This window comes from Nyctereutes procyonoides, unplaced genomic scaffold (genome assembly GCF_905146905.1).
Source record: "Nyctereutes procyonoides isolate TBG_1078 unplaced genomic scaffold, NYPRO_anot_genome, whole genome shotgun sequence".
NCBI lineage: Eukaryota > Metazoa > Chordata > Mammalia > Carnivora > Canidae > Nyctereutes > Nyctereutes procyonoides.
This window is the reverse complement of record NW_026575043.1, coordinates 35,454,205-35,480,522: the sequence shown is the minus strand read 5'-3', so window position 1 is coordinate 35,480,522 and position 26,318 is coordinate 35,454,205. Positions and strand designations below refer to the sequence as shown.

The 26,318-nt window shown below is 45.0% G+C and overlaps 1 protein-coding gene across 2 annotated transcripts; it reads left to right on the top strand.

Moving 5' to 3' along the window:
• The first annotated feature begins 710 nt into the window (after positions 1–710).
• LOC129507883 (tubulin alpha-3 chain) lies at positions 711–25,627 on the top strand. Of its 2 annotated transcripts, none has more exons than XM_055322656.1 (5): positions 711–801; positions 21,608–21,830; positions 22,723–22,871; positions 23,193–23,873; positions 25,251–25,627. In XM_055322656.1, exons 2-5 carry the CDS (start codon positions 21,710–21,712, stop codon positions 25,545–25,547), a joined length of 1,248 nt encoding a protein of 415 aa, XP_055178631.1. In that variant the 5' UTR covers positions 711–801; positions 21,608–21,709; the 3' UTR covers positions 25,548–25,627. The 2 variants fall into 2 exon arrangements, with proteins under 2 accessions (XP_055178631.1, XP_055178630.1); XM_055322655.1 differs by lacking the exon at positions 711–801 and adding an exon at positions 14,096–14,147.
• Positions 25,628–26,318: the final 691 nt, after the last annotated feature.

The window sequence follows — 26,318 nt, the reverse complement described above, 5'->3', positions numbered from 1 at the left end:
AGTCCGACCTGGGCGCATTTGGGTGGGGAGGCCTGAGCGTGGAAAGGGTGCAGCTCTTGGAAGTGGGGTTGGGAAACTGCTCCTTGGTCTGGCACCCCAGAGCAAGGTGGAAACCCCAGGCTTCTCGGGAGCTGAGCCAGGCCTCCAGGCCTCCAGGACCCGGAACAGGAGGGGCTCTGCTGCCCTGGGCGTGAACCAGGCAGCCACCTGGCCTGACAGTGGCACTCACCACCAGCACCCGCCCCCCCAGCCCCCCCCCCCCACACAGGCACACGCGCACGCACGCGCGCGCACACACACAACCCCGTCGGTCGGGGCCTGGGTATCTGCGCACCCGGCCAGGAGGCGGGACGCTCCTGGCTCGGCGCCCCGAAGCCAAAGCTCCGTGCCCTGCCCCCGCCCCGACAGGCCACCTCCGCCACCGCCACCGCCACCGCCGCCACCGCCGCCAAAGCTAGAGCCAGAGCCAGAGCCAGTTCCACTCGGGTATCCAAGCCTTTGCCTCCTCTCAGGCCAGACTACGTACCTGCAGGAGTCGCTGAGACTCACCTGCTGTCCCTGCTGCCGCTGCTCTGCGCGCTGTGCCGGCCCTGCCTGGGTGGCGCCGCCTGCTCCCAGAGCCCGCCCCCACTCCTCCTGCGCCAGATCCAGCGAGGCCCCACCCACCTCGCTGTCACACCAGTACCCAGATAGCCCACCAAACCCTTACCTCACCCGACAGAGACCTGAGCTCCCCGAATCTGGAGAAGTGTGACACTATTCCTGTGTCTTATTCACAGATGAGGAGGCCCAGGACACCAGGTAAGCGACTAATCCAGATCACTGGAGTGGCCTTGGGAGGCAGGCAAGGTTAAGGACCAGGTCTGGAGGGATCTGGAACCCACCAGCTTGCCACTGCTGCAATAACCCTCTTTGATTCTTCACCCCAGCATACGTACTCCATTCAGCTGTTTTCTAAGAGTAGATCTTAAGTGTTCTCACCCCAAAAAAGTAAATATGCGATGCAATGGATGTGTTAATGTACTAGATAGGAAGAATTTTTTCACTGGGTTTAAGTAAATCAAATCATTGTGATGTATGCTTTAAATATCTTACAATTGTGTTAATTATATCTCAAAGCTGGAAAAAAAATCCCCAAATCAATTGTATTCCTATACACTAGCAATGGACTCTCCAGAATGAAATTAAGAAAATAACTCTGTTATGTAGTCTCAGAAAGAATAAGTACATATATATTTTATTTTATTTTATTTTATTTATGACAGTCACAGAGAGAGAGGGAGAGGCAGAGACACAGGCAGAGGGAGAAGCAGGCTCCATGCACCGGGAGCCCGACGTGGGATTCGATCCCGGGTCTCCAGGATCGCGCCCTGGGCCAAAGACTGGCGCCAAACCACTGCGCCACCCAGGGATCCCAATATATTTTATAAAGATTTTATATATTTATTCATGAGAGACACAGAGAGGCAGAGACATAGACAGAGGGAAAACCGGCTCCTCATAAGGATCCCCAGAACCGGGATCATGCCCTGAGCTGAAAGCAGATGCTCAACCATTGAGCTACCCAGGTGTCCCAGAATAAGTATATTTGTAAAGATATTTAGACTAATTTAATTGATATAAGTCAATTATATCTCAATAAAGCTGGAAAAAGGGATGTTTAGAATGAATTCAGTCAAAGAAATGTAAAACTTGCACACTGAGAACTACCAAACATCATTGAAAGAAGTTACAGAAAACCTAAATAAGTGGAAAGGCAGCCCATGTTCAAAGACTGGAAGATGATATTGTTAAGATGACATTACTCCCCAAATCTGTCTGCAGATGCAATGTAATACCTATCAAAAGCCCAACTGCTTATTTTGCAGAAATTATCAAGCTAATCCTAAAATCATATGGAAATGCAAGGGACTCAGAATAGCCAAAACAAATTTGAAATAGAAAAAACGTTGGAGGGGCGTCTGGCTGGCTCAGGCGTGGAGCATGTGATTCTTGATATTGGGGTTGTGAACTGGAGCCCCACATTGGGTGGAAAGATTACTTTAAATATTTTAAAAATCTTAAAAAAGAAAAGAACAAAGTCAAGAGTACTAACACTTCTCGATTTCTAAACTGACTACAAAGCTACAGTATTCAATACAGTGTATTACAGAAAAAATAGACATGTGAATCAATGGAAAAGAACTGAAAATCCAGAAAGACAACTAGTTAAATTTTACAAATTTCTGTCCAATTTAAATCTATGGCAAAATGATTTTTTAAAAATAGGCTTTATTTTTTAGAGCAGTTTTAGGTTCACAGCAAAATTGCTGGAGTTCCCACACATCTGCTACCCCCACACATGCACAGCCTACCCCTTCCAACAATCTATACCCCCTATAGAGTGATGCTACATGTGTTATAATTGGGGAGCCTTCGCTGATACATCATTATCACTCATGGCCCATGGTCTACATTAGAGTTCCCTCTTGATGTCCCGCATTCTATGGGTTTTGAGCAATGTATTTGTATATCCACCATTATTGTATCATATAGAATTACTCCACCGTCCTAAAAATCCTCTGTGTTTTGCCAATTTCTCCTTTGCTCCATCCTAACCCCTGGCTGCCACTTATTGTTTCTGTCTCCATATTTTGCCTTTTCCAGGATGTCATGTAGTTGGAATTATACAGTATGCAGCTTTTTTAGATTTTTTTTCATTTAGTAATATGCATTTAAGATTCCTCCATGTCTTTTCATGGCTTGATAGCTCATTTCTTTTCAGTGCTGAGTAATATTACATTGTCTCGATGTACCATAGTTTATTTATCCATGCATGTACTGTAGGATGCCTTGGTTGTTTCCCAGTTTGGGCAATTAGGAATAAAGCTACTTTAAACATCCATGACCAAGTGCTGATGTGGACATAACTTGGAAACTCATTTGGGTGAATACAGGAATATCTTGGAGATACCGCAGGTTCGATTTCACTGAATAAAGGGAATAGCACAATAAAGCACGTCAAATGAGATTTTTGGTTTCCCAGTGCATTTAAAAGTTATGTTTAAAAAAAAGTTATGTTTACACTACACTATGATTTATTAAGTGTGCAGCAACATTATGAAAAACAATGTACAGGGGATCCCGGGTGGCTCAGTGGTTTAGTGCCTGCCTTTGGCCCAGGGTGTGATCCTGGGGTCCCGGGATTGAGTCCCACGTCGGGCTCCCGTCATGGAGCCTGCTTCTCCCTCTGGCTGTGTCTCTGCCCCTCTCTCTGTGTCTCTCATGAATAAATAAATAAAAAAAAATCTTAAAAAAAAGAAGAAAAACAACGTACATACTTTAATTAAAAACTACTCGGGGTAGCTTGGTGGCTCAGTCAATTAAGTGCCTGCCTTTGACTCAGGTCATGACCCCAGGATCCTGGGGTTGAGCCTCACATTGGGCTCCCTGCTCAGTGGGGAGTCTTTCTTCCTCTGCCTCTGCTACTCACCCTGCTTGTGCTTGTTCTCTCTTTCTCTCTCTCTGCCAAATAAATAAAATCCTTTTAAAAATTTAAAAAAGAAAAAGTGCTTTATTGCTAAAATATGCTAAATATCATATGAACTTCCAGTGAGTCATTCTTTTGGCTGGAGGAGAGGGTCTTGCCTTGATGTTGATGGCTAGACTGACTAGGGTGGTGGTTGCTGAAGATTGGGATGACTGTGGCAATTTCTTAAAATAAGATGACATTAAGTTTGACACATTGATGGACTCTTCCTTCCACAAACAATTTCTCTGTAATGTGCACTACTGTTTGATAGATTTTACCCCCACTAGAACTCTTTTCAAAATTGGAGTCAATCTGCTCGAACCCTGCCACTGTTTTATAAACTAAGTTTATGATATATTCTAGATCTTTTGTTGCCATTTCAACAATTTTCTTTTTTTAAAGATTTTATTTATTTATTTGAGAGAGAGAGAGAGAGAGAGAGAGAATAAGAGAGGGACCAGAGGGATAGGGACAAACACTGAGCTCAGAGCCCAACATAGGACTCAATTCCATGACCCCAAGATCATGACCCCAGCTAAAATCAAGACTCAGCCACCCAACCAACTGAGCTATCCAGACATCCTGTCATTTCGACAATTTTCATAGCATCTTCACCAGGAGTAGATTCCATCTCAAGAAACCATTTTCTTTGCTTATCTGTAAGTAGCAACTCCTCATCCATTCAAGTTTTATCATGAAATTGCTGCAGTTTAGTCACATCTTCAGGATCCCCTTCTATTCTAGTTCTGTTGCTATTTCTACTACATCTGCAGTTACTTTCTCCACTGAAATCTTGAACTCAAAGTTGTGTGTGAAGGCTGGAACGTACTTCTTCTAAACTACTGTTAGTGTTGATATTTTGACCTCTTCCCATGAATCAGAAATGGCTTTAATGATATCTAGGGTGGTGGATCTTTTCCACAAGGTTTTCTATTTGTTCCACCTAGGCCCATCAATGGAATCACTATATCATTATCTATGGTAGTTATAGCCTTTATATATATATATATTTTTTTTTTATTTGAGATGGGTACACAGAGAGAGAAAGCTATGAACAGGGAGAAGGTCAGAGGGAGAGGGGTAAGCAGATTCCCTGCTGAGTGGGGAGCCCAAGGAGGGCTTGATCTCAGGACCCTGGAATCACGAACTGATCCAAAGGCAGAAGCTTAACTGACTGAGCCACCCAAGTGCCCCCGGTGTAGTACAGTACTTTCATCTTCCTTCAAGAACTTTTCTTTTGCATTCTCAGCTTGGCTAACTGTATGGTACAAGAGACCTAGGTTTTGGCCTATCTTGGCCTTGGACATGCCTTGCTTACTAAGCTTACTCATTTCTTCCTTTTGATTTAAAGGAAGAGATATGTGACTTTTCCTTTCACTTGAACACTTAGAGACCATTGCAAAGTTATTAATTGGCCTAATTTCAATATTGTCATGTCTTAAGGAATAGGGAGGCATGAGAAGAGGGAGAGAGATGAGGAAACACCAGTTGGTAGAGCAGTAAGAACACACACAACATTTACTGATTAAGTTTGCCATCTCATATGGGCATGGTTTGTGGCACTCCATAACCATTACAATAGTACCATCAAAGATCACTGATCAGGGGCACCTGGATGGCTTAATGGTTGAGCATCTGCCTTTGGCTCGGTCATGATCCCAGGGTCCTGGGATCAAGTCTCATATCAGACGCCTCACAGGGAGCCTGCTTCTCCCTCTGCCTGTGTCTTTGCCTCTCTCTGTGTGTCTCTCATGAATAAATAAATAAAATCTCTTAAAAAAAGGTCACTATCACAGATCATCATAAAGGTATAATAATAACAAAAAAGTGAAATATGAGAATTGACAAAATGTGACAAGAGACACAAAGTGAGTAAATGTTGGGAAAATGGCACTGATAGACTTACTCAATGAAGGATAGTGATGCTCAATGCAATTTATACAATTTATAAAAAACTCAATACAGTGAAGTACAATAGGACAGGTACAGGTATACCTGTACCAGGGAGTGTGATTCTTGAATCATATGATAAGAATATGTTTAGTCTTTTTTTTCTTTGATTTTATTATTTATTCATGAGAGACACACAGAGAGAGGCAGAGACATGGGCAGAGGGAGAAGCAGGCTCCCTACAAGGAGCCTAATGTGGAACTTAATGATGGTCAAGGCAGATGCTAAACCATTGAGCCGCCCCGGTGCCCCTATGTTTAGTCTTTTAAGAGACTGCCAAAATATACCATTTTGCATTCTCACCACCAATGAACGAGAGTTCCTATTGCTCAGTATCCTCAGCAACATTTGGTAATGTCAACATTTTGGATTTTTACCATTTTAATAGGTATGTAGTAGTATCTCTTTATTTTAATTTGCAATTCCCTAATGACATAGGATGTTGAACATCTTTTCATATGCTTATTTGTCATCTGTATATCTTTTTTGTCAGGTGTCTGTTCAGGTCTTTTTCCTATTTTAATCAGGTTGTTGGTTTTCTTATTGTAGAGTTTTAAGAGTTCTTTATATATTTTGGATAATAGCCTTTTATCATATATATGTTTTTCAAATATTTTCTCCTAGTCTATGGCTTGTCTTCTTATTCTTTTGGTGGTTAATTGACTTTTGGCAATGGTTGCAAGCGAATTCAATGTGGGAAAATAATAGTCTTTTCATTTTTTAAAAAGATTTTATTTATTTATTCATGAGAGACACACAGAGAGAGGCAGAGACATAGACAGAAGGAGAAGCAGGCCCTATGCAGGGAGCTGGATGTGGGACTCAATCCCAGGACTCCAGGATCACGTCCTGAGCCAAAGGCAGACGCTCAACCGCTGAGCCACCCAGGCGTCCCAGGAATAGTCTTTTCAACAAACTATGCTGGCACAATTGGGTATCCACATGCAAATGAATGAAGTTGGATTCTTACTTTACACCACTCACAAAAATTAACTCAAAATGAATTGAAGACCTAAGTGTAAGAGCTGAAATAATAAAACTCTATTGTGATTTTGTTGAACTACATTTTAAAAAAAGATTTATTTGTTTATTTGAGAAGGAGGGAGAAAGGGAGAGCGAGAATATCCAAGCAGGGGGTGGGGGAAGGTGCAGGGGAAAAGGGAGAAAGAAACAGGTGGACTGCACTGAGGGCAAGGGGCTAGATTTCAGGACCATGAGATCTTGACCTGAACTGAAACCAAGAGGGGGACACTTAACCAGCTGCGCCATACAGGCGCCCATTCACATTTGTTAAGTAGAGCCCCGAAGACACTGGATGATGAGTCTAGGTTCAACAGAAGACCATTTTAAAAATTGAAATAGAGATGTTTATTACTCACAGGTCCTAGAAGGAGTACATAGCATACCTTGAAGGGCCACACCAGGAGGTTAAGGCAGGGTACAAGCAGAGAGTTCCATGGAACATGGAGTGCATGCCTTTATTAAGGTCTATAGTTGGAATGCTCTGAGATTCCCAGGCTAAGTCTCGATTTGTCAATTCAAACTCAAAAGAGAGAGTTTTGACAAACTTTGCATAGGTCTTATCTCAAGACTGCACAAGGGGAAGGCCCTGGGAGGGGCCGGGAGAATGCTTATAACAAGGACTATTAGCAGAGTCATATCAGGAACTTACATTTACTTGTGACTCTGTGGGCTGTTATCTAGGGCATATACTCTTGTGAGGGGCCAGGATCAGTTTAAGGCCCCTGCAGGCTACTTAGCCACACAAAATAGTTGCTGAGGCAGCAACATTATGGACTAATTTAGATAAACTCACAACAAACTCTTAGAAGAAAACGTAAGAGTAAATCTTAATAACCATGGATTAGGCAATGGTTTTTTAAATATGACACAAAAAGTTCAAGCAACCTAAGAAAAATGTAGATAAACTGGACCTCATTAAAAAATTTAAAACTTCTGTGCTTAAAAGGACACCATCAAGAAAATGAAAAGGCGGGGCACCTGGGAGGCTCAGTTGATTAAGCGTCTTTGGCTCAGGTCATGATCTCGGGGTCCTGGAATCAGCCTTCATCAGGCTCCCCGCTCCGTGGAGACTGGTCCTTCTTCCACTGCTCCTCCCTCTTGTGCTCTCTCTCTCTCTCAACTAAATAAACAATCTTTTTTATTTTTTTTTAGATTTTATTTTTTTTGTTCATGAGAGCTGCAGAGAGAGAGAGAGGCAGAGACATAGGCAGAGGGAGAAGTAGGCTCCCTGGGAGGAGCTCGATGTGGGACTTGAGCAAGAAGCAGGACCCTGGGATCATGACCTGAGCCAAAGGCATTCAAGCACCTAGCCACCCAGGCACCCCAATAAATAAAAAATCTTTTTTAAAAAAGTGAAAAAGTCATAATTCACAGAATGGGAGAAAATATTTGCAAATCATTTATCTGGTAAGGGGGTTGTATCCAGAATATATAAAGAATTCTTACAACTCAACAATAAGAAGATAAATAGCCTAACTTAAAAATGAGTAATGGGTGGGGGAGGGGCCAAAAATGAGTAAAGGATCAGTAATGGGGACAGATGGTAGCTATACTTGTGGTGAATATAGTATAATTTATAAGCTTTTCAAATCACTAAATTGTACACCTGAAATTGATGTACCATTGTGTGTCAAGTCTGCTCAAACAATAAAAAAGAATATAAATATAGATGAGTAAATGATGTAAGGAGGCATTTCTCCAAAGAAAATATGCAAATATCCAATAAACACATGGAAAGATTATTATTATTATTTTTTTACATGGAAAGATTTTTATCTGGCAGCCCGGGTAGCTCAGTGGTTTAGTGTCGCCTTCGGCCCAGGGTGTGATCCTGGAGACCTGGGATCAAGTCCCACATCGGGCTCTCTGCATGGAGCCTGCTTCTCCTTCTGCCTCTCTCTCTCTCTGTGTGTCTCTCATGAATCAATAAATAAAATCTTAAAAAAAGAAAGATTCTTATCATCATTAGTCATTAGCAAGAAGCAAATAAAATCCTAAGTGTGATGCCACAATTTGCACCCCCTAGGATGGCTCTTGTCAAAAAGTCAGGTCATAAAAAGTGTTGATGATGTGAAGTGGTTGGAACCCTCATACACTGCTGTGGGAATGTGGCATGATGCAGCACCTTTGGAAAACTGCTGGCCACCTCCTCAAAATGTTAAACATGAAGTTACTGATGAGGGAGCAGAAGGCAAGCTGAGGACAACGCACAAGCTGACACCCCGCAACCCCTGTTCCCCACTCCCAGTGAGATGTGTGACACTCCTCCGGCACTTCTGGCTGTCCAAAAACAAAGGGAAGGGAAAGACAAATGGTTCACTGACAGAGATCACAGTCCTGCAGGACATGAGTCTCCATCAGTTTACCAATGTCTTAGTGATTTATAAAGAAGCATTTTTATCAATAGCCAAAATTTCCAAAACCCATAGATCCCATTTCCTGGAGCCTTAACATCATCCTCCCCTCCATAATGATGTAGAAAATAAAGGCAGAAGGAAATGTAAAGAAAACTAAATTTCTTTTTTTTTAAATGTTTATTTATTTATGATAGTCACAGAGAGAGAGAGAGGCAGAGACACAGGCAGAGGGAGAAGCAGGCTCCATGCACCTGAAGCCCGATGTGGGATTCGATCCCGGGTCTCCAGGATCGCGCCCTGGGCCAAAGGCAGGCGCCAAACCACTGCGCCACCCAGGGATCCCGAAAACTAAATTTCTTTATAACCTGCACCCCACTGACAAATACTTGAGACAGGTAGAGTCTAACTTTCCTCCTGAAAACTCCCAACTGTCTTAATATTAATGCCTTACTAGAGGGGAAAACAACCTTAGCTTGACAATAGCCAGGACTGCAGGATCCTGAGAGTCTTCTCTAACAAATGAAAGTCCTTTTGGACACCTCCCATTTTCCTTACCTCCCCCATCTCATAATCAACCATTCCTCATAACCCCAGTATAGGCCCGCAGATGTCTCTGTGCTTTAATCAAATTATCTTTTTTGCACCAAATCCATCTCAAGAATTCTTTCTTGGCCATTGGCTCTGGACCCCCAACAACATACTCCAAAAACTACATTATTACTGTTTGATCCAGCCGCCCTGTTCCTCAGTACCTACCTGAGAAATGAAAACATGTATCCATACAAAACTTGCTTGTGAATTTTCATAATAGCCAAGAACTAGAAGCAATCCAAGTGTCCATCAACTGATAATGGACAAATAGAATGTGAAATAACCATTCAATGGAACATTATCTGCCCATTAGAACAAATAAAGAGGTGAATCTTGAAAACATGATGCTAAGTGAAAGAAGCCAGTCACAAAAGACCACATATTGTACAATTTAATTTATATGAAATGTCCAGAATAGGCAAAACCATAGAGACAGAGAATAGATTAGTGGTTTCTAAGGGATGAAGGGAGAGAATGAACACTAACAGGTGCACACTTTCATTTTGGGGGGTGATTAAAATTTTCTGAAATTAGTGGTGAGGATTGCACAATTCTGTGAATATACTAAAAACCACTGAACTATACATTTTAAGTTGGTGAGTATTATAGTATATGAATAAAGTATACATATAGTATTTGACTAAAGTTGTTATAAAAATAAAAGAGGGGCACCGGGGTGGCTTAGTGGTTGAGTGTCTGCCTTTGGCTCAGGTCGTGATTCCGGGATCCAGGGATTGAGTCCCACATCGGGTTCCCCTCAGGGAGCCCACTTCTCCCTCTGCCTATGTCTCTGTTTCTCTGTCTCCCATGAATGAATGGATAAATAAAATCTTTAAAAAAGTAAAAATAAAATGTAAATCACCCAACTTTTTTTAAGAAAGAACTCCAGGGGCAGGAAGGACTGAGTGCCCAGAGAAAGATGAAGCCTGGTGAATAGAGGAACAGAGAAAGAATTCTGGAGACCATTATTCCTCCCCACAAATTGGTCCCTCCGTATTGCCTGACTCAAGTCAATGTATTATCCTTTTTTTTTTAAGATTTATTTATTCTATTGAGAGAGGGAGAGAGAGAGAGGGAGAGAGAGAGAGAGAGAGCTAGTAGGAGAAAAAGAAGGAGGAGAGAATCTCAAGTAGACTCCATGCTGAGCAGGGAGCCCAACTGGAAGCTCGATCCCAGGACCCTGAGATCATGACCTGAGCTGAAGTCAGACACTTAGCTGACTGAGCCACCCAGGCACCTGGCCAGGCATTACTCTTAATCACTGAGTCTATATGGCTCATGTGACCCAGGATGTCCCTCTGTCCTTCTGTCTTCTGTTAGTATCCATGGGATTGTTCAGATCAGCTCATTTATTTCGGTAGTCCAGGCCCTCTCCAATTTCTGAGAGTCCTTTGAGGGGTGAGGATGGGGACAAAAGAAATCTTCAATTTCTCCCAAGTCAGCCCTTAATGCTGTCATTTCCTTCACTTTTGTCCATCTCCTGCAGCTTCTGTCCTTTCTGTCCCTACGATGGACACTCCCTTTCCCCAGGCTGCTATTCTCCTCAGGGCCAAATGTAGCCCAAACCCTCCATTCAAAGTCCTACAGCATGTTGCCCCATATTATCTCTCCAAAATTATCCCCCAAATTCCTCACCAATGGAAGTCATGTCTGTCCCTGTCCACTCCAGCCCTTACCAGAGGTGCATCCTCCCAGCTCCCCCCATTTCCTATCAGCTTCTCTGTCCAAAACTGATCCTGGTTCCATGCACTCACTATGTTAGGCTTCCCTGGGAAGAGTCCCGAATATGGCTTTCCAAACACCACTTCCTGGAAACCCCAGCTAGCTGCCTGACTGGGATGAGGAAAAAACCTGTTTTCTGAGTTGCTATCTAGGCAAGATAACTCTGTTCATAAGCTCCAGCTTTAGTTACCCCTCTACCCCAATAAAAAAAAGATTTTATTTATTCATGAGAGACACAGAAAGAGAGGGAGAGACATAGGCAGAGGGAGAAGCAGGCTCCATGCAGGGAGCCCGATGTGGGACTTGATCCCAGGACCCCTGAGCTGAAGGCAGACACTCAACCACTGAGCCACCCAGGCACCCCTACCCCACACCTTTTAAAAATATCCACCAAGGGCACCTGGGTGGCTCAGTAAAGTGTCGAACTCGATTTTGGCCTCAGGTCATGATCTCAGGCTCTTGAGATCAGGCCAGTGTCAGACTCCACACCCAGCGAGGAGCTGGCTTCAGGATTCTCTCTCTTCCTCTGCCCTTCCTCCCCCTCAAATAAATAAATCTTTAAAACATTTATTTATCTATAAATAATATTTATAATTATATTTAAACATATATTTAAATATGTATTTTATAGAAATATATTATGTGTACATATATGTATATATGTGCATATATATATATAATAAAAATATCTACTGAAAGTTTAATCTGGGAAGTTAGTGACCTTTACCACAACCATCTTATGAGTCATAGGTGCTTGCTACCCTGCTCCCTATCTCCTGGTGTGTTGTGACCCTAGACAGAGGACTTGTCCTTCCTTACCCCACACCCCGACCCTGCCGCCACTCAATTGTGCCCCCACACAATAAGTCTTGTGATTCTTCCTTTGTGTGGGTATACTGAAACTGCCCCTTGGATCAAACCGACTCTTTGGGTCTCACTTTTCCAAAGGGGGAGCTTAAATATTGAGGGAGCTACCTGTCATTCCCCTGTGTGTGTGGCTCGTGGCCTTACCTTAGTCATCAGGTCATATCTACATAAGACACAGAGAGAGAGAGAGAGACAGGCAGAGACACAGGCAGAGGGAGAAGCAGGTTCCATGCAGGGAGCCCGACGGGGAAGCCTGACGTGGGACTCGATCCCGGGTCCCTGGGATCACACCCTGGGCCGAAGATGGCACTAAACCACTGAGCCACCTGGGCTGCCCTATTTATTATTTTTTAAAGCAGTCTCCATACCCAAAGTGGGGCTGGAACTCACCACCCCAAGATTAAGAGTCACATGTTCCAGTGACTGAGCCAGCAAGGCACCTCTAACATATTCTTAATTCAACACATCACCTTGGGCTTCTCAATACACTAGTTCTTCTTTCCTCCAGACCACACTCTATCTGAATTCTGCCAAAGCAAGAAGGGAGTATGGAGCTGAAGAATTGTTCCTACTGAATGCATGGTGGAGGTGTTGCTCAAACCCAGACCATTGGAACTGCCACTGTGAATATTACCTCATCCCTTCATTGACCTAGAAGCGGTAGGCAGGGCAGGAAATCTGCATTTTGCATCTGCATTTTTGAAAAATTTAGGTTATATTTATAAATTATTATAATGTAATTTATGTTTATAATTTATTATATATACCTTCTTTTTATTTATTTATATTATCAACTTTTAACTCCTTTTTGGTCCTGCCTTCTTTTTTTTTTAAAGATTTATTTATTTATTTATTTATTTATTTATTTATTTATATTTATTTATGCATTATAGACACAGAAAGAGAGAGAGAGGCAGAGACAGGCAGAGGGAGAAGCAGGCTCCATGCCAGGAGCCTGACCTGGGACTCGATTCCGGGACTCCAGGATCGTACCCTGGGCCAAAGGCAGGCGCTAAACCTCTGAGCCACCCAGGGATCCCCCAAAGGCAGACACTTAATCACTGAGCCACTCAGGTGTCCCTTAGGTAGTACTTAGAAGAGCCAAGAGAAGGGGCACTTGTCTTTTGTAGGGTAAACACAGACTCTTCCATGGACCAGCAGCAGGAATTGGGTAATGAATGGAGGGCTCAGCCTCCCTTCCAGGAACCTTGCAAATCTGTGTCCTTTCACCAAGGTGTGTGAGTGCGGGTGGGTGAGTAATTCCTTGGCTTTCTGCATTGTGGGGCCTCCCGCCCCGGTCCTCCCCCTGAGGCCTCATGCGTCCTCTAAATGGCCAGTCTGTGCATCTGCGGCTGGTTTCCAACCCAGTAAAGCCAGATTCCTCAATCTAGCCACGGTCGTGCAGACCCCACCCACAGCCTTCAATGTCACCCTCTTCGCCGCAGTCCAAGGGCCTCTGGCTGAGTCTTGCGACTCTCAGACCTCCCTGTCGCTCTGCCCCTGCCACCTACTACTCCTCTTAAAAATTCTTACCGGCCCAGGATACTAACATCGGCATCGGTAAAAGGCTGCTAACAAAATAACCCTTAAATGTATCTGCTCAAGCTTACGTCTGCAAACCCCTTTCACCCTTAACAGCTCTTGTCACTTCCAATACCCTTGCACAAGTCAAAACGAAAACGTCCGAAGACTACATTTTACAGAGGAACATGTAGGGCTCGGGGGCGGGGCGGGGAGGAGGTGTAAGCTGTTACAGCAAGGCCTCCACCCCTCATTAGGGACGCCCTGAGGCCACCGCTCCACGGCTGCTCGGTGGCATGAGCCCCGCGGGTTCCCGCCAACGTTGCAAGTGACACTCAGCCACTGCGTTCCCGCCACCAGGTCGCGGCTTCCCGCCCAAAGTGACGACCAATCATAAGCGAGCTCGCCAGTCAAGAAAATGGCCAATCACGCTTGAGGTTCCTGCCTGGAACCCGCCCCCCCGAAGCGGTCGGAACCAATAGCATTCGCTCGAGCAGCGAGCCAATCAGGATGCGGAGCGCGGCGTGGCGGGCAAGCAGTTGGGCGCGTGGCGTGGCACCGAGAGGAAGTGGAGCCGGGTGTGCGACCAGGAGGCGACCACCATGGTATGGCGGGTGGCCTCGGGCGGGGGCGGGAGGCAGGCCCAAATGGCAGTGGGGCGCAGGGCGGGGGGCCCTAACGCGGCAGCTCTGGGACGCTTGTGCCACCCTGGAGTGGCACCCGCAGCGCTGGCCCTTCCCGACTCTTTCTTCCTGGAACAACCCAAGTGCTGCACTCGAGTTCTCCGACTTGTGTCTCCTACTGTGGGCTCACGAGGGGGCACGGGTAGGCAGTATTACAGCGTCCTGAAATAAGAATGGTAGAAAACACTAGATGCTGAAAAATCTTGCTTCTTCTGTTAAATGGGGCATTTATTTATTTATTTAGGTTGGTTTATACTTAAATTTTCTTAGAGCAAAACCAAGCAAACAGGAATAGACGTGCTCATATTCCCCTTCTTGCGCCAGAAATAGCACACAGTGCACACTCTTGCACTTTGTTTTTGCATTGCACAAAAAAATCCAGTGCCCTCCTTATCGCCATACAAAGATCTTCATTGTTTACGGCTGCGTAGTATTCGAGTGTGTGGCTGTAGATTATACAACCTGTTCAGGGTCACTGGATGCTTGGACTTTTTCCCAGTCTTTTGTACGTGGAGCTGCAATGAGTAATCTGTGCATGTGCTGTTTCTTGTTTCTTACCTAATGTAGGTGTACATGCGGTGCCAGGATTGGATGGCTGTGGTTTTGTAGATCTTGTCAGATTCTCTTCCATTGGCAATACACGAGAATTCGTGTCTTCCCACAGCAGGCTAGGCTTCTGTCTTTCCCTTTTTTAAAGATTTATTTATTTATTCCTGAGAGACACAGAGAGAGAGAGACAGGAGAAGCAGGCTCCATGCAGGGAGCCCGCCGCGGGACTCAATCTTTGATCCTGGTATCACACCCTGACCCAAAGGCAGATACCCAACTGCTGAGCCACCCAGGTGGTCCATAGGCTTCTGTCTTTAATTCATGCATTTTTATATCCTCATTCATAGATTTACTAGGTAGTTGTTAACACATTAATAGTTTACACATCAGTTGCACCCAGCCAACACCTGTGTCATTGTGCATTTCCAAATAATGTGCTTATTTGGAAGACAAATAAGCAGTGCCCAAGAAGGACAGCCTTACGTGGAGAGCCACCAAAACAGTCCTCCAGCAGGAGTTCATGTGGTCCAGTTCAAGTTTCATTTAACTGAGGCTGAGAGCTCATCCTGTTTCCTCTCCTGATTACTGTGGTAGCTTCCGAACTTTATATATGTGTGTCTGTGTATAACTATATATACAAACTATATCATAATTTACTATATAATAATTCACACTAACCTCTGCATTCTCCCTTTGTAAAAGTTGGTTTTGAGGCTTCTCTTATCAGTCATTGCACAGCGTGAAATCAAGCTGCTCAAATGAATTACTTGTAGAAGTGAATTATTTTAAGTATAAAGGAAAGCTATCTTCTGTTACCAGACAGGTAAAAGAAAGCTTTAAGATTAGGAGATAATTTGTGCATTTCATCATTTTCAGGAGCGTTTGTTTTTGTTTTTGTTTTTTTAGCTAAGGCTTCATCTTAAGAAATAAAAACACCATGATTAATACTTTCAGAGAGCTATTCCACCATTGTTGTTTGATACGATAGTCTTCTTAAGTTGAAATGCCTAAAATTTGATTTTTAAAGTTCATAGTAATTGAACCAACTCAATTAGGAAACTTCCGGGGAGGGAGAGGTGGTGACAAGTTATGAATATAACCTAAAAGAACTTAACATTGATATTCTCTGAGAAAATATTGGCTGTTCTAGGTACTTTGTTAGAAGAGTTTGTGTCTGAAGATGAATTTAGTAGAGGGTCATCTGGGTGGCTCAGTTGCAAACGTATGCCTTTGGCTCAGGTCATGATCCTGGAGTCCTAGGATCAAGCCCCATGTCGGTCTCCCCGCTCCGTGGGATGTGTGCAGGTACATGCTCTCTGTCTCTCAAATAAATAAATAAAATCTTAAAAAGAATTTAATGGGAATCCCAGCATCAGAAATTATGTTTAAAATCCTACTTTGGGGTTGCCTGGGTGGCTCAGCAGTTGAGCATCTGCGTTTTACTTGGGACAAGAACCCAGGGTCCGGATTGAGTCCTGACATCAGGTTCCCTGTGGGGAGCCTGCTTCTCTCTCTGCCTATGTCTCTGCCTCTCTCTGTGTCTCTCATGAATAAATAAATCAATCTTAAAAAGAAAATAAAATCCTACTTTGTGCATCCCTGAGCCTCATCACCCAGTTTAGTATCTTCTGGATAATTTGTCCCTGCCTCTAAAGGCAATTTTTTTTTTTTTTTTTGGCTCAGTGTTGCAGTTTGGTTGGAATCAGAATTAGACCATCAGCTGTGATTTAGGCCCTTGTCTTTCATGTAGTAAAAACAAGACCAGAAGCCAAGTTTGGGGGCTTCAGAGCTTCAATCCTAAAGATTAGGAGATGACAGTGCTAGGTTAGGAAATTAGAAACAACTTGAAATTGTTTGAGATTTCTGAACTGTAATGTGATCATAATTAGATGATGGGAAAATAGTACCCATAGTTAAAATGATCTGGGCTTGTTGTCAGGAGTGCTGGGAGTGGAGGCAGCTGTGGGTTTTGGCCTTGCTGTTCAGGGGTGTGGTAATGGTGATTGGTGGCAGGAGCATGGCTGCTCAGGGCTCTGGGGTCCACTCTCCCCTCCCACGACAGACCAAACTCTTACTGGAATTATTTGGAATTTATTTAGACTTGTCTTATGGTTGACAGAGAATGTGGTCTACTGGGCAAATGTTTCCTGTGTGTATAAGAATGTGTATCCTGCTGTGTGGATTGGAGTATTTTCTAATGTAATTTAGATCGGTATTGTTGATAGTGTTGTCCAGGTCTTCTCTACCCTAACTGATGTCTATCTAGTTGAATCAGTTATTGAGAGAATGTCGAAGTCTTTGATTGTGGATTGTCTGTTCACCTTCCAGTTCTGTTTTTCTTTGTATATTTTGAAGTCTGTATCAAGAAGCTGTGGTTCTAATAATACATAACCATTATGGATTATTATGTTTTTCCTGTTGAATTGGTCCCTTTATCATTAGGAAATGACCCTCATTCTTTCGTAAAATTCTTTCCTTTGAAAGCCACAGTGTTGGTCCTGGGCTTTGCTATCCCTGCTGTCCACCACCAGGCTGAATGCCTTGTTCACCTGGGTTCCCTGTGAGCAAGGTGCTGTCATGTCAGCCAGGTGTGACCCAGGCTGCCTCCTCACCAGGAAGAATGCTGAGAACGTAGAGACTGTAAGTTCCCACTAGTACACTCAGCAGTGGGTTGGAGCCCACTGGTGCTCTTGGAGAAGTGGGAGATGAGTGGCAGAGTGGAAGGCTCCAGACTCGCCACCTTGTCCCTGTATGCCTGAGCGATGTCACTGCCCTGCTGTGTGCCTGTGCACTTCTCCCAGCCCTGCTGCCCAGCCTCATCCAGGGTGGTATTTCCTTTTAATTTGCTTGGAAAGAGGGACACCTGGATGGCTCAGCCTGTTCAGTGTCTGCCTTCAGCTCGGGTCATGATCTTGCACTCTTGGGATGGAGCCCCACGTCAGGCTCTGCTTGTCAGGGAGTCTACTTCTGCCTCTGTGCTCTCTCTCTCTCTCTCTCTCTCAAATAAATAAAATCTTTAAAATAAATAAATAAACTTGCTTGGAGGAACACCTGGCAGCTTGCCTGTCCCATCCATCCCAGCTCTCTTCTTCTAGACTAAGGTCAGTCTAGGCTAATAGCAAGCAGTGTCAGAAGAAAATAAAATGAAATACAAACTGTACTGTTCATCTAGCCCCTCTAGCTTGCCTTTGGTTTAGGCTTAGCATGGTATATGTTTTCAATCCTTTACTTTCTAATCCATCTTTGGGCTTCTTATAGTTGGTTTATAGTTAGGTCTTGCTTTTTCTCTGACAATCTGCCTGTTAATTAGATATTTACACTTAATTTGTAACGATGTTTACTGTGATTATTGATAGGGTTGGGTATAAATCGACCACGTTGCTGCTTGTTTTCTGTTTATCTCCTGTTTGTTCCCTCTTTCCTCTCTTTTCCTGCCTCTTTTGGATTATTTTTATGATTCCATGTTGTCTTTTTTATTACTTTTGTGACTGTACCTCTTCATTTTATTTTTTTGTGGTTGTTTTGGGGATTATAGAGCACATCCTCATCTGTCGCAGTCTGCTTTCAAGTGATATTATACTACGTCCCAGCAAAATACTTATATTTCTCCTCCTTGGCCTCTGTGCTACTATTGGTCATATTTTAATTTTTTTTAAAGATTTTATTTATTTATTCATGAGAGACACAGAGAGAGAGGGGCAGAGACACAGGCAGAGGGAGAAGCAGGCTCCACACAGGGATCCCGATGTGGGACTCAATCCCAGGGACTCCAGGATCACGCCTTGGGCCATAGGCAGGCACTAAACCGCTTAAGCCACCCAGGCATCCCATATTTTAATTTTATATGAGCTATAAACTCCACAATAAATCATTGTTTTTGCTTTAATGTTCAATATTTTTAAAATACAATAAAAAGTCTTTTATGTTTGCCCACATGTTTAGCAGTTTTGGAGTCGTTTATTGCTTTGTGTAGTTCGAATTTTCCATCTAGTATTTTCCTTCTCTAGTTAATTCTTTTAACATTTCTTTTTTTTTAATTTTTATTTATCTATGATAGTCACACACACACACACACAGAGAGAGAGAGAGAGAGAGAGAGGCAGAGACACAGGCAGAGGGAGAAGCAGGCTCCATGCACCGGGAGCCCGACGTGGAATTCGATCCCGGGTCTCCAGGATCGCGCCCTGGGCCTAAGGCAGGCGCTAAACCGCTGCGCCACCCAGGGATCCCTTTTAACATTTCTTATAATAGTGATCTGCTGATTATTCATTCCTTCAGTTTTTGAATGGTGAAGTATTTTGCCTCTCTCTCTCTCTCTCTCTCTCTCTCTCTCAGTTTCATTGAGCTGTCAGGGTCATAAAATAAAAACAAAGTATATAATTTGACAAGGTTTAACAGTTATGTATTTTTTAACTCAGTCAAATTTGATCTATTGTTGTGTTGTAATTACTGACCGGTTAGTATTTCTGTAAAGTTTTTATTTTAGAAAACTGCCAATTACATGGTTAAACTTCTCAATGCAATAAAATCCAAAGTATTTATTTATTTTTAAAGATTTTATTTATTTATTTGGCAGGGAGAGAGAGCATAAGCAGGGGGACCAGCAGGCAGAGGAAGAAGCAAGGAGCCCAGTGTGGGGCTTGATCCCAGAACCCTGGGATCATGATCTGAGCCAAAGGCAGATGCTTAATCAACTGAACCACCCAGGTGCCCATAGAAAAAATATTTATTTTTTAATTTTTTTAAATTTTTTTTGTTAATTATTTATTTATGATAGTCATATATATAGAGAGAGGCAGAGACAAGGCAGAGACATAGGCAGAGGGAGAAGCAGGCTCCATGTACCGGGAGCCCAACGTGGGATTCGATCCCAGGTCTCCAGGATCGCGCCCTGGGCCAAAGGCAGGCGCCAAACCGCTGCGCCACCCAGGGGTCCCTAAAATATTTATTTTTTATTTTTTATTTTTATTTTTTTTTTAATTTTTTTATTTATTTATGATAGTCACAGAGAGAGAGAGAGAGAGGCAGAGACATAGGCAGAGGGAGAAGCAGGCTCCATGCACTGGGAGCCCGACGTGGGATTTGATCCCGGGTCTCCAGGATCGTGCCCTGGGCCAAAGGCAGGCGCCAAACCGCTGCGCCACCCAGGGATCCCAAATATTTATTTTTTAAAAAGATTTTACTTATTTTTTCATGAGAGACGCAGAGAGAGGGCAGAGACATAGACAGAGAGAGAGAAGCAGACTCCTCGCAGGGAGCCCAGTGCAGGACTTGATCCCAGGACTCTGGGATCACACCTTTGAGCTGAAGGCAGATGCTCAACCGCTGAGCCACCCAGGCGTCCACAGACAAAATACTTTATTTTATTTTATTTTTTAAGATTTATTTATTTATTCATGATAGACATAGAGAGAGAGGCAGAGACACAGGCAGAGGGAGGAGCAGGCTCCATGCCGGGAGCCTGATGAGGGACTCCATCACGGGACCCCAGGATCGCGCCCTGGGCCAAAGGCAGGCGCCAAACCGCCGAGCCACCCAGGGATCCCCTGAGACAAAATATTTTAGAACAAGTCTTTCAATACACTGATCTTTCAGCAATGCAGAGGCTCTCCCTATTAGCTATTAATTCTATCCAGTGTATTTTGCATTTCAGGTATTCTTTTTTATCATTAGCAGTTTGATTTAGGTCTTTTTTATATCTCTCATTTTCTTCTCTACCTTCCTGGGATATGGATAGGTATGTAACAACTATTTTAAAGTCCTTGTCTACTAGTTCTGTCATCTCTGTCACTTATGGGTCAGTTTGTATTGATTATTTTTTCTTTTCATGTGGTCATATATTCTGTGTGTGTGTGTGTGTGTGCGCACGCGCGCGCACGCACACGCGCTTATACCTGGTGAGTTTAGATTAACATTAAAAGTGAGCCTTTAGTGTAGGTCTCATTTAGTCCCACTACTAAAGGAAGGGCTCCCTTTAGTGCTTTGTGACTTAGGAGGCCTTTCCCTCAAGACGCTTGTGAGCTCAAGAGTCCCTCACACATGGGTGCTGAGTGCTACTCCATTGTGGACTCAAGTGGGACTCTTTGCTGACATCCACAGAGCTCTTTCTGTGCAACTCTCTCCCCTCCACTATTAGCGACTTGGTTTCTAGATACCTTAGCCTCCTTGAACACTGATTTCTCTCTCAACCTGGGGAGATCCCTGGGCATTGGGTTTCTGCCCCTTCCTCCAAATGTAGCCTGGAAACTCCCCAGCACTCGTCTGGGGGCAATGCTAAGGCTTACATTGTCTGAATCACTGTCTTGTATTGCCTGTTGTCCAATGACTATAAAGTGTTATTTCATATATTTTGTCTGATTTTCTAAGCCATTGTTTACCAGTTTTTTTTTTAAGATTTTATTTTATTTATTCATAGAGACAGAGAGAGGCAGAGACACAGGCAGAGGGAGAAGCAGGCACCACACAGAGAGCCCGACGTGAGACTCCATCCCGGGTCTCCAGGATCACACCCTGGGCTGCAGGCGGCGCAAAACCGCTGTGCCACCAGGGCTGCCCTGTTTACCAGTTGTTAACATTGCTGATGCGTTGGAAGACTAATTTACCGTGGTTCTATTACTATTCATAGTTTAAGTGTATGTCTCTCTATGTTGTATAGATAAGTGTTCAGATATAAATATCATTGGAAGTTCATAGGATATAATGTCTGAGGAGATCTTAAGACAACAAAATATTTTAGAAAGACTAACTTAGGATGTTTGGTTTCATTTGCATGCTATATAGTGTTGATTGCCTTGAAGACAAGGGCGTCTCAATGTTTATGTTCTGGTCCCCAGCGCGAGTGCATCTCTATCCACGTGGGGCAGGCAGGTGTCCAGATCGGCAATGCCTGCTGGGAACTGTACTGCCTTGAACATGGAATTCAGCCTGATGGTCAAATGCCAAGTGACAAAACCATCGGCGGTGGGGATGACTCGTTCAACACGTTCTTCAGCGAGACTGGGGCTGGCAAGCATGTGCCCAGAGCAGTGTTTGTGGACCTAGAACCCACCGTGGTCGGTAGGTCCTGAGCCACTTGGGCGGCTTTGCTGGGAGAGTGGGGGAGCCTCCCTGAAGCCCCATCCATGTCCCCTGGGCTCCTTCGAATCCTACAGAAAGGATGGGATGTACAAGTATATGCCCATGGCTGTGTTAGGTGAGAAACCACGGGGTTAGTGCTTAAAGTGTCCTTGACACCGAGGCTCCTGATTTAGGAGAACCTAAAGTACAGAACAAAGATGGGCTGGGACTAGATTCACTCGTGGCCGCCTCAGAGCCAGGCGGGTGGCTATGTAGACCCCACCTGCAGGGTGCCCAGTCACCGGCCCCACCCTGACTCTGCACACATCTGATGCAGGTGCACAAGAGTCTTGACCTGCATCTTAGACATAGAAGGTAACTGGAGAAGATTCGTTGGGATCCTGCAGATTAGAAGCCTGAGGTGGTTCCCAGGGAGAGCTACAAAGAGAGAGCACCTTTAGTGGCCACCCAGGAGAAGACAGTGTCACCCTGAAGTCTGTGAGGCACAGGCCACGTAGGGTACCTCAATGGGACTGCCTGGCAAAGTCATGCTGACCTGGTGACTGTCCAGGATGTAAGGGATTTTTTAGTTAGACTCTTGGATGTAGCTCCAGATCTGAAGAAATAATTCCATGGGTGAGGGTGTGAGTGGTTTCCCTTCTTTGGGGACCAGTCAGATTGGACTTGGTATCTCCAGTTGATGTGACCTACTAGAGCCATAGATCGCAGCTGTGGTCTGCATGTTGCACAGACATTTTCTATGAGACCCTGATGCTGCTGCCCCCCAAGGAACAGCATGTGCTTGGTAGATCCAAAGCGTCCCCGAATCTATCCCCCTTGGCGAGTTAACAACAGGCCTTGAAGACGGACGGCCCACGTGTCCTCTTTGCAGATGAAGTGCGCACGGGGACCTACAGGCAGCTCTTCCACCCAGAGCAGCTGATCACCGGGAAGGAGGACGCAGCCAATAATTACGCCAGAGGCCATTACACCATCGGCAAGGAGATCGTCGACCTGGTCCTGGACCGGATCCGGAAACTGGTAAGAGGGCGCTAAGGAAGCTTCTTGTGGGTGTTGCCCTGGACAGGAGGGTGGGCAGGGATGGCGGCCAGGAGATGACTGACAAAACCCCAGGCCGGAATCTCGAGTCCACGTCTTCCTTCACGTGTGGCTTTAGTGCCTCCTCCGTCACCCATCCGTCTTAAAGTCTGCCCTGCTTTTTGCTTCTGAGCATCACACGGGTGCCCTGTGGACAGTTTGAATGCGTGGTGTCCTGCAGAGGGAAAGACTGTGGCTCATCAGAGGCTGGCGGTGCGGCTCCTACCCCAGCGGCACTGACCCTCGGTCTGTGATTTCTCTCAGGCGGATCTGTGCACGGGGCTGCAGGGCTTCCTCATCTTCCACAGTTTCGGGGGAGGCACCGGCTCTGGGTTTGCGTCTCTGCTCATGGAGCGGCTGTCGGTGGACTACGGCAAGAAGTCCAAGCTGGAATTTGCCATCTACCCGGCTCCCCAGGTGTCCACGGCCGTGGTGGAGCCCTACAACTCCATCCTGACCACCCACACCACCCTGGAGCATTCCGACTGTGCCTTCATGGTGGACAACGAGGCCATCTACGACATATGTCGGCGCAACCTGGATATCGAGCGGCCCACATACACCAACCTCAATCGTCTGATCGGGCAGATTGTGTCCTCCATCACGGCCTCCCTGCGATTCGATGGGGCCCTGAACGTGGACTTGACAGAATTCCAGACCAACCTGGTCCCATACCCCCGCATCCACTTCCCCCTGGCCACCTACGCCCCGGTCATCTCAGCCGAGAAGGCCTACCACGAGCAGTTGTCCGTGGCCGAGATCACCAATGCCTGCTTCGAGCCGGCCAACCAGATGGTCAAGTGTGACCCTCGGCACGGCAAGTACATGGCCTGCTGCATGTTGTACAGGGGGGACGTGGTCCCGAAAGATGTCAACGCGGCCATCGCCACCATCAAGACCAAGCGCACCATCCAGTTTGTGGATTGGTGCCCGACTGGATTTAAGGTAGGACTGGGTGATGATGTGAGGTTTCTCCCGTCAGGGGCAGCCGACCAAGTACAGAAGGCCTTTTGTGGAGAAAACCCTGATCCATGGCAGCCAGCCCCTGGTCATCTGAGCCCGAGTGATAATTTATTCAGTGGGGCCTTTTGAACTTCCTTCCTTAGTTATCACACTATATATATGTGATGAGAAGTTTTTTTAACTTCAAACAGGAAATTTTTAGAACAATTTTTTTTCCCTCTTTTGGGTGGTTAATTTGTGTGGAAAATGTAGTTTGGGTTTAGAAATGCAGAAATTTTGGAAGCATTTTGAGAATTTATGTGGATATTTTAAATTGGGGCATTAATACAAACATTGCTGTCGCTAAACACTTCATTCCACTGGCACATAGAAGTTAAACCCAATCTAAATATCGCATGCAATGTTTGATTTAGAGAAAAACTGTCATGTTTTTGGGAAAAAATGATGCCATATTTATTTCTCTTTTGGTAAGCTTAGCAAGTCTGACCTGAGTTTGCCTCCAGCATAGTTTGTAGCCACCTTCCATTTGATACGGGATAGGAAACTTGATGTCACTTTGCAGCTTTGTCCATAGTTTAAATACTAAGCCCTGTCAAGGCTTTCCATCATAAATTTCATGTGAACACAGCCACACCTGTTCATTGATGTGCTGTTGTGGCTGCTTTGTGCTACAAAGACTGAAGTAATTGTGACAGAGACCATGTGGCCCCGCCAGCCTACAATATGTACTGTCTTGCCCTTGACGTTCTAAGTGACCCTGTGTATTGCTACTCAAACCTCTGTCCCCTGGTTTAGAAATTTGGAATGCCTCTCCTTTGGTCCCAGCCCTGGATTATCACCCCCTTTCTCCTATTAGCACACCTAGGCCGCCTCCTGTTGCAGTGGTAGCAGCAGTCCTCAGACCTCTGACAGCAATCCTGTTGTCCTGGATTCACAGGCTAGCTCTCTCAATGGGAGACCGGGGTGGGAGGATGATCTCCCCTCATAATAAAACCATAGTGCTGTGACTCGAGCAGAAGAGGTTTCAGCTACAGCAACGAATCCTCGTCTGTAGAATCCTATGGAGAAAATGCCATCTAAGGCATACAAAGCATTATTCCTTTTTAGAAGAAACCATCCTGTTACCTGAGCACCTCACATGGCTCAGAGGCTGGGACACAGCCCTTCAGGCAGCTTGGAACCGAGCCAGGCTGGCTGGCCCCTTTTTCCCTGTTGTCCTTGTCTAGAAACCAGCACCCTGCTCGCCTGACACTGCCTGGCACAAAGAAGGCCCCTGCAGGTCTCCTGTTTGCATGAAAGCACACCGTTTCTGGGTTTGACTGAAGCTTCACAGACTGCTTTCTTCCTTTTCTCTGGCAGGTGGGCATCAACTACCAGCCCCCCACTGTCGTCCCCGGGGGTGACCTGGCCAAGGTGCAGCGGGCCGTGTGCATGCTGAGCAACACTACCGCCATCGCCGAGGCCTGGGCCCGCCTGGACCATAAGTTTGACCTCATGTATGCAAAGCGAGCCTTTGTGCACTGGTATGTGGGGGAAGGCATGGAGGAAGGGGAGTTCTCCGAGGCCCGGGAGGACCTGGCAGCCCTGGAGAAAGATTATGAAGAGGTGGGCGTGGATTCCGTGGAAGCAGAGGCTGAAGAAGGGGAAGAATACTGACCGGAGCGGAGCTGGCAACCATCTCTTTGTATCGCCCTCACTATAACATTACGAGATAGGTTTACCTATTAAAGTTTCTGTTTGAAGCATCGTGTACCTTGTCCTGCACTTTGACATAATTCTGATCCAGATCCCTGTCTTTTCCAAGTGGATTTCCAGGGAGGAAAAAACAGGTTTCCTTTCAGAAAAAAAATTAAGCATATCTGTATGTTTAGTTACCACATTAATCCTAGAAGAAGGCTTCAAAAGTCATGGCTGAGGGTATTAGGAAAATTGCTTTGGTTGTTCTTAAATCTTTCAGTAGTTCTTGATGCTCCTTTGGAGAATGGAATTGTAACCTGGTTTGTTTTTCCAAATCGTGGAATGGCCACTTTGACTCAGTCTTGTGGGAGGGTCCAGGGAGGCAGCCCTGCCCTAGTGCAAACTCTTACTAGAGGCTCAGTTTTCAGCAAGGCCTTTGTTTTGGGGGGCATTGTTTTAAATCTTTTTTTTTTTTTTTTTAACATTATTTGGAGTGCAAGCAAGTGAGCAGGAGTAGTGGGGAGGAGCAAAGGGGAAAAATACTGAATGGGAGTGGGGCTGGCATGCGTTCCTCTCCCCCTCCCCCCTTCTGCTACCCTGCAGCACAGCTGGTCTCCAGTTATTTACAATCAAAGTTTCTTTTTTTTTTTTAACTTTTTTTATTTTATTTTTTTTTACAATCATAGTTTCTATATGAAGCCTTTCTATTGTGATGTGCAGCTGGGACACACACTCCTGTGCCTGCAGGGA

Bases quoted from the DNA above. Each gene is read 5' to 3' on its own strand.
- LOC129507883 (XM_055322655.1), top strand. The intron at 21,831-22,722 runs GTAGGTCCTGAG...TCCTCTTTGCAG, and splicing joins CCTAGAACCCACCGTGGTCG to ATGAAGTGCGCACGGGGACC. The intron at 23,874-25,250 runs GTAGGACTGGGT...TTTCTCTGGCAG, and splicing joins GGTGCCCGACTGGATTTAAG to GTGGGCATCAACTACCAGCC.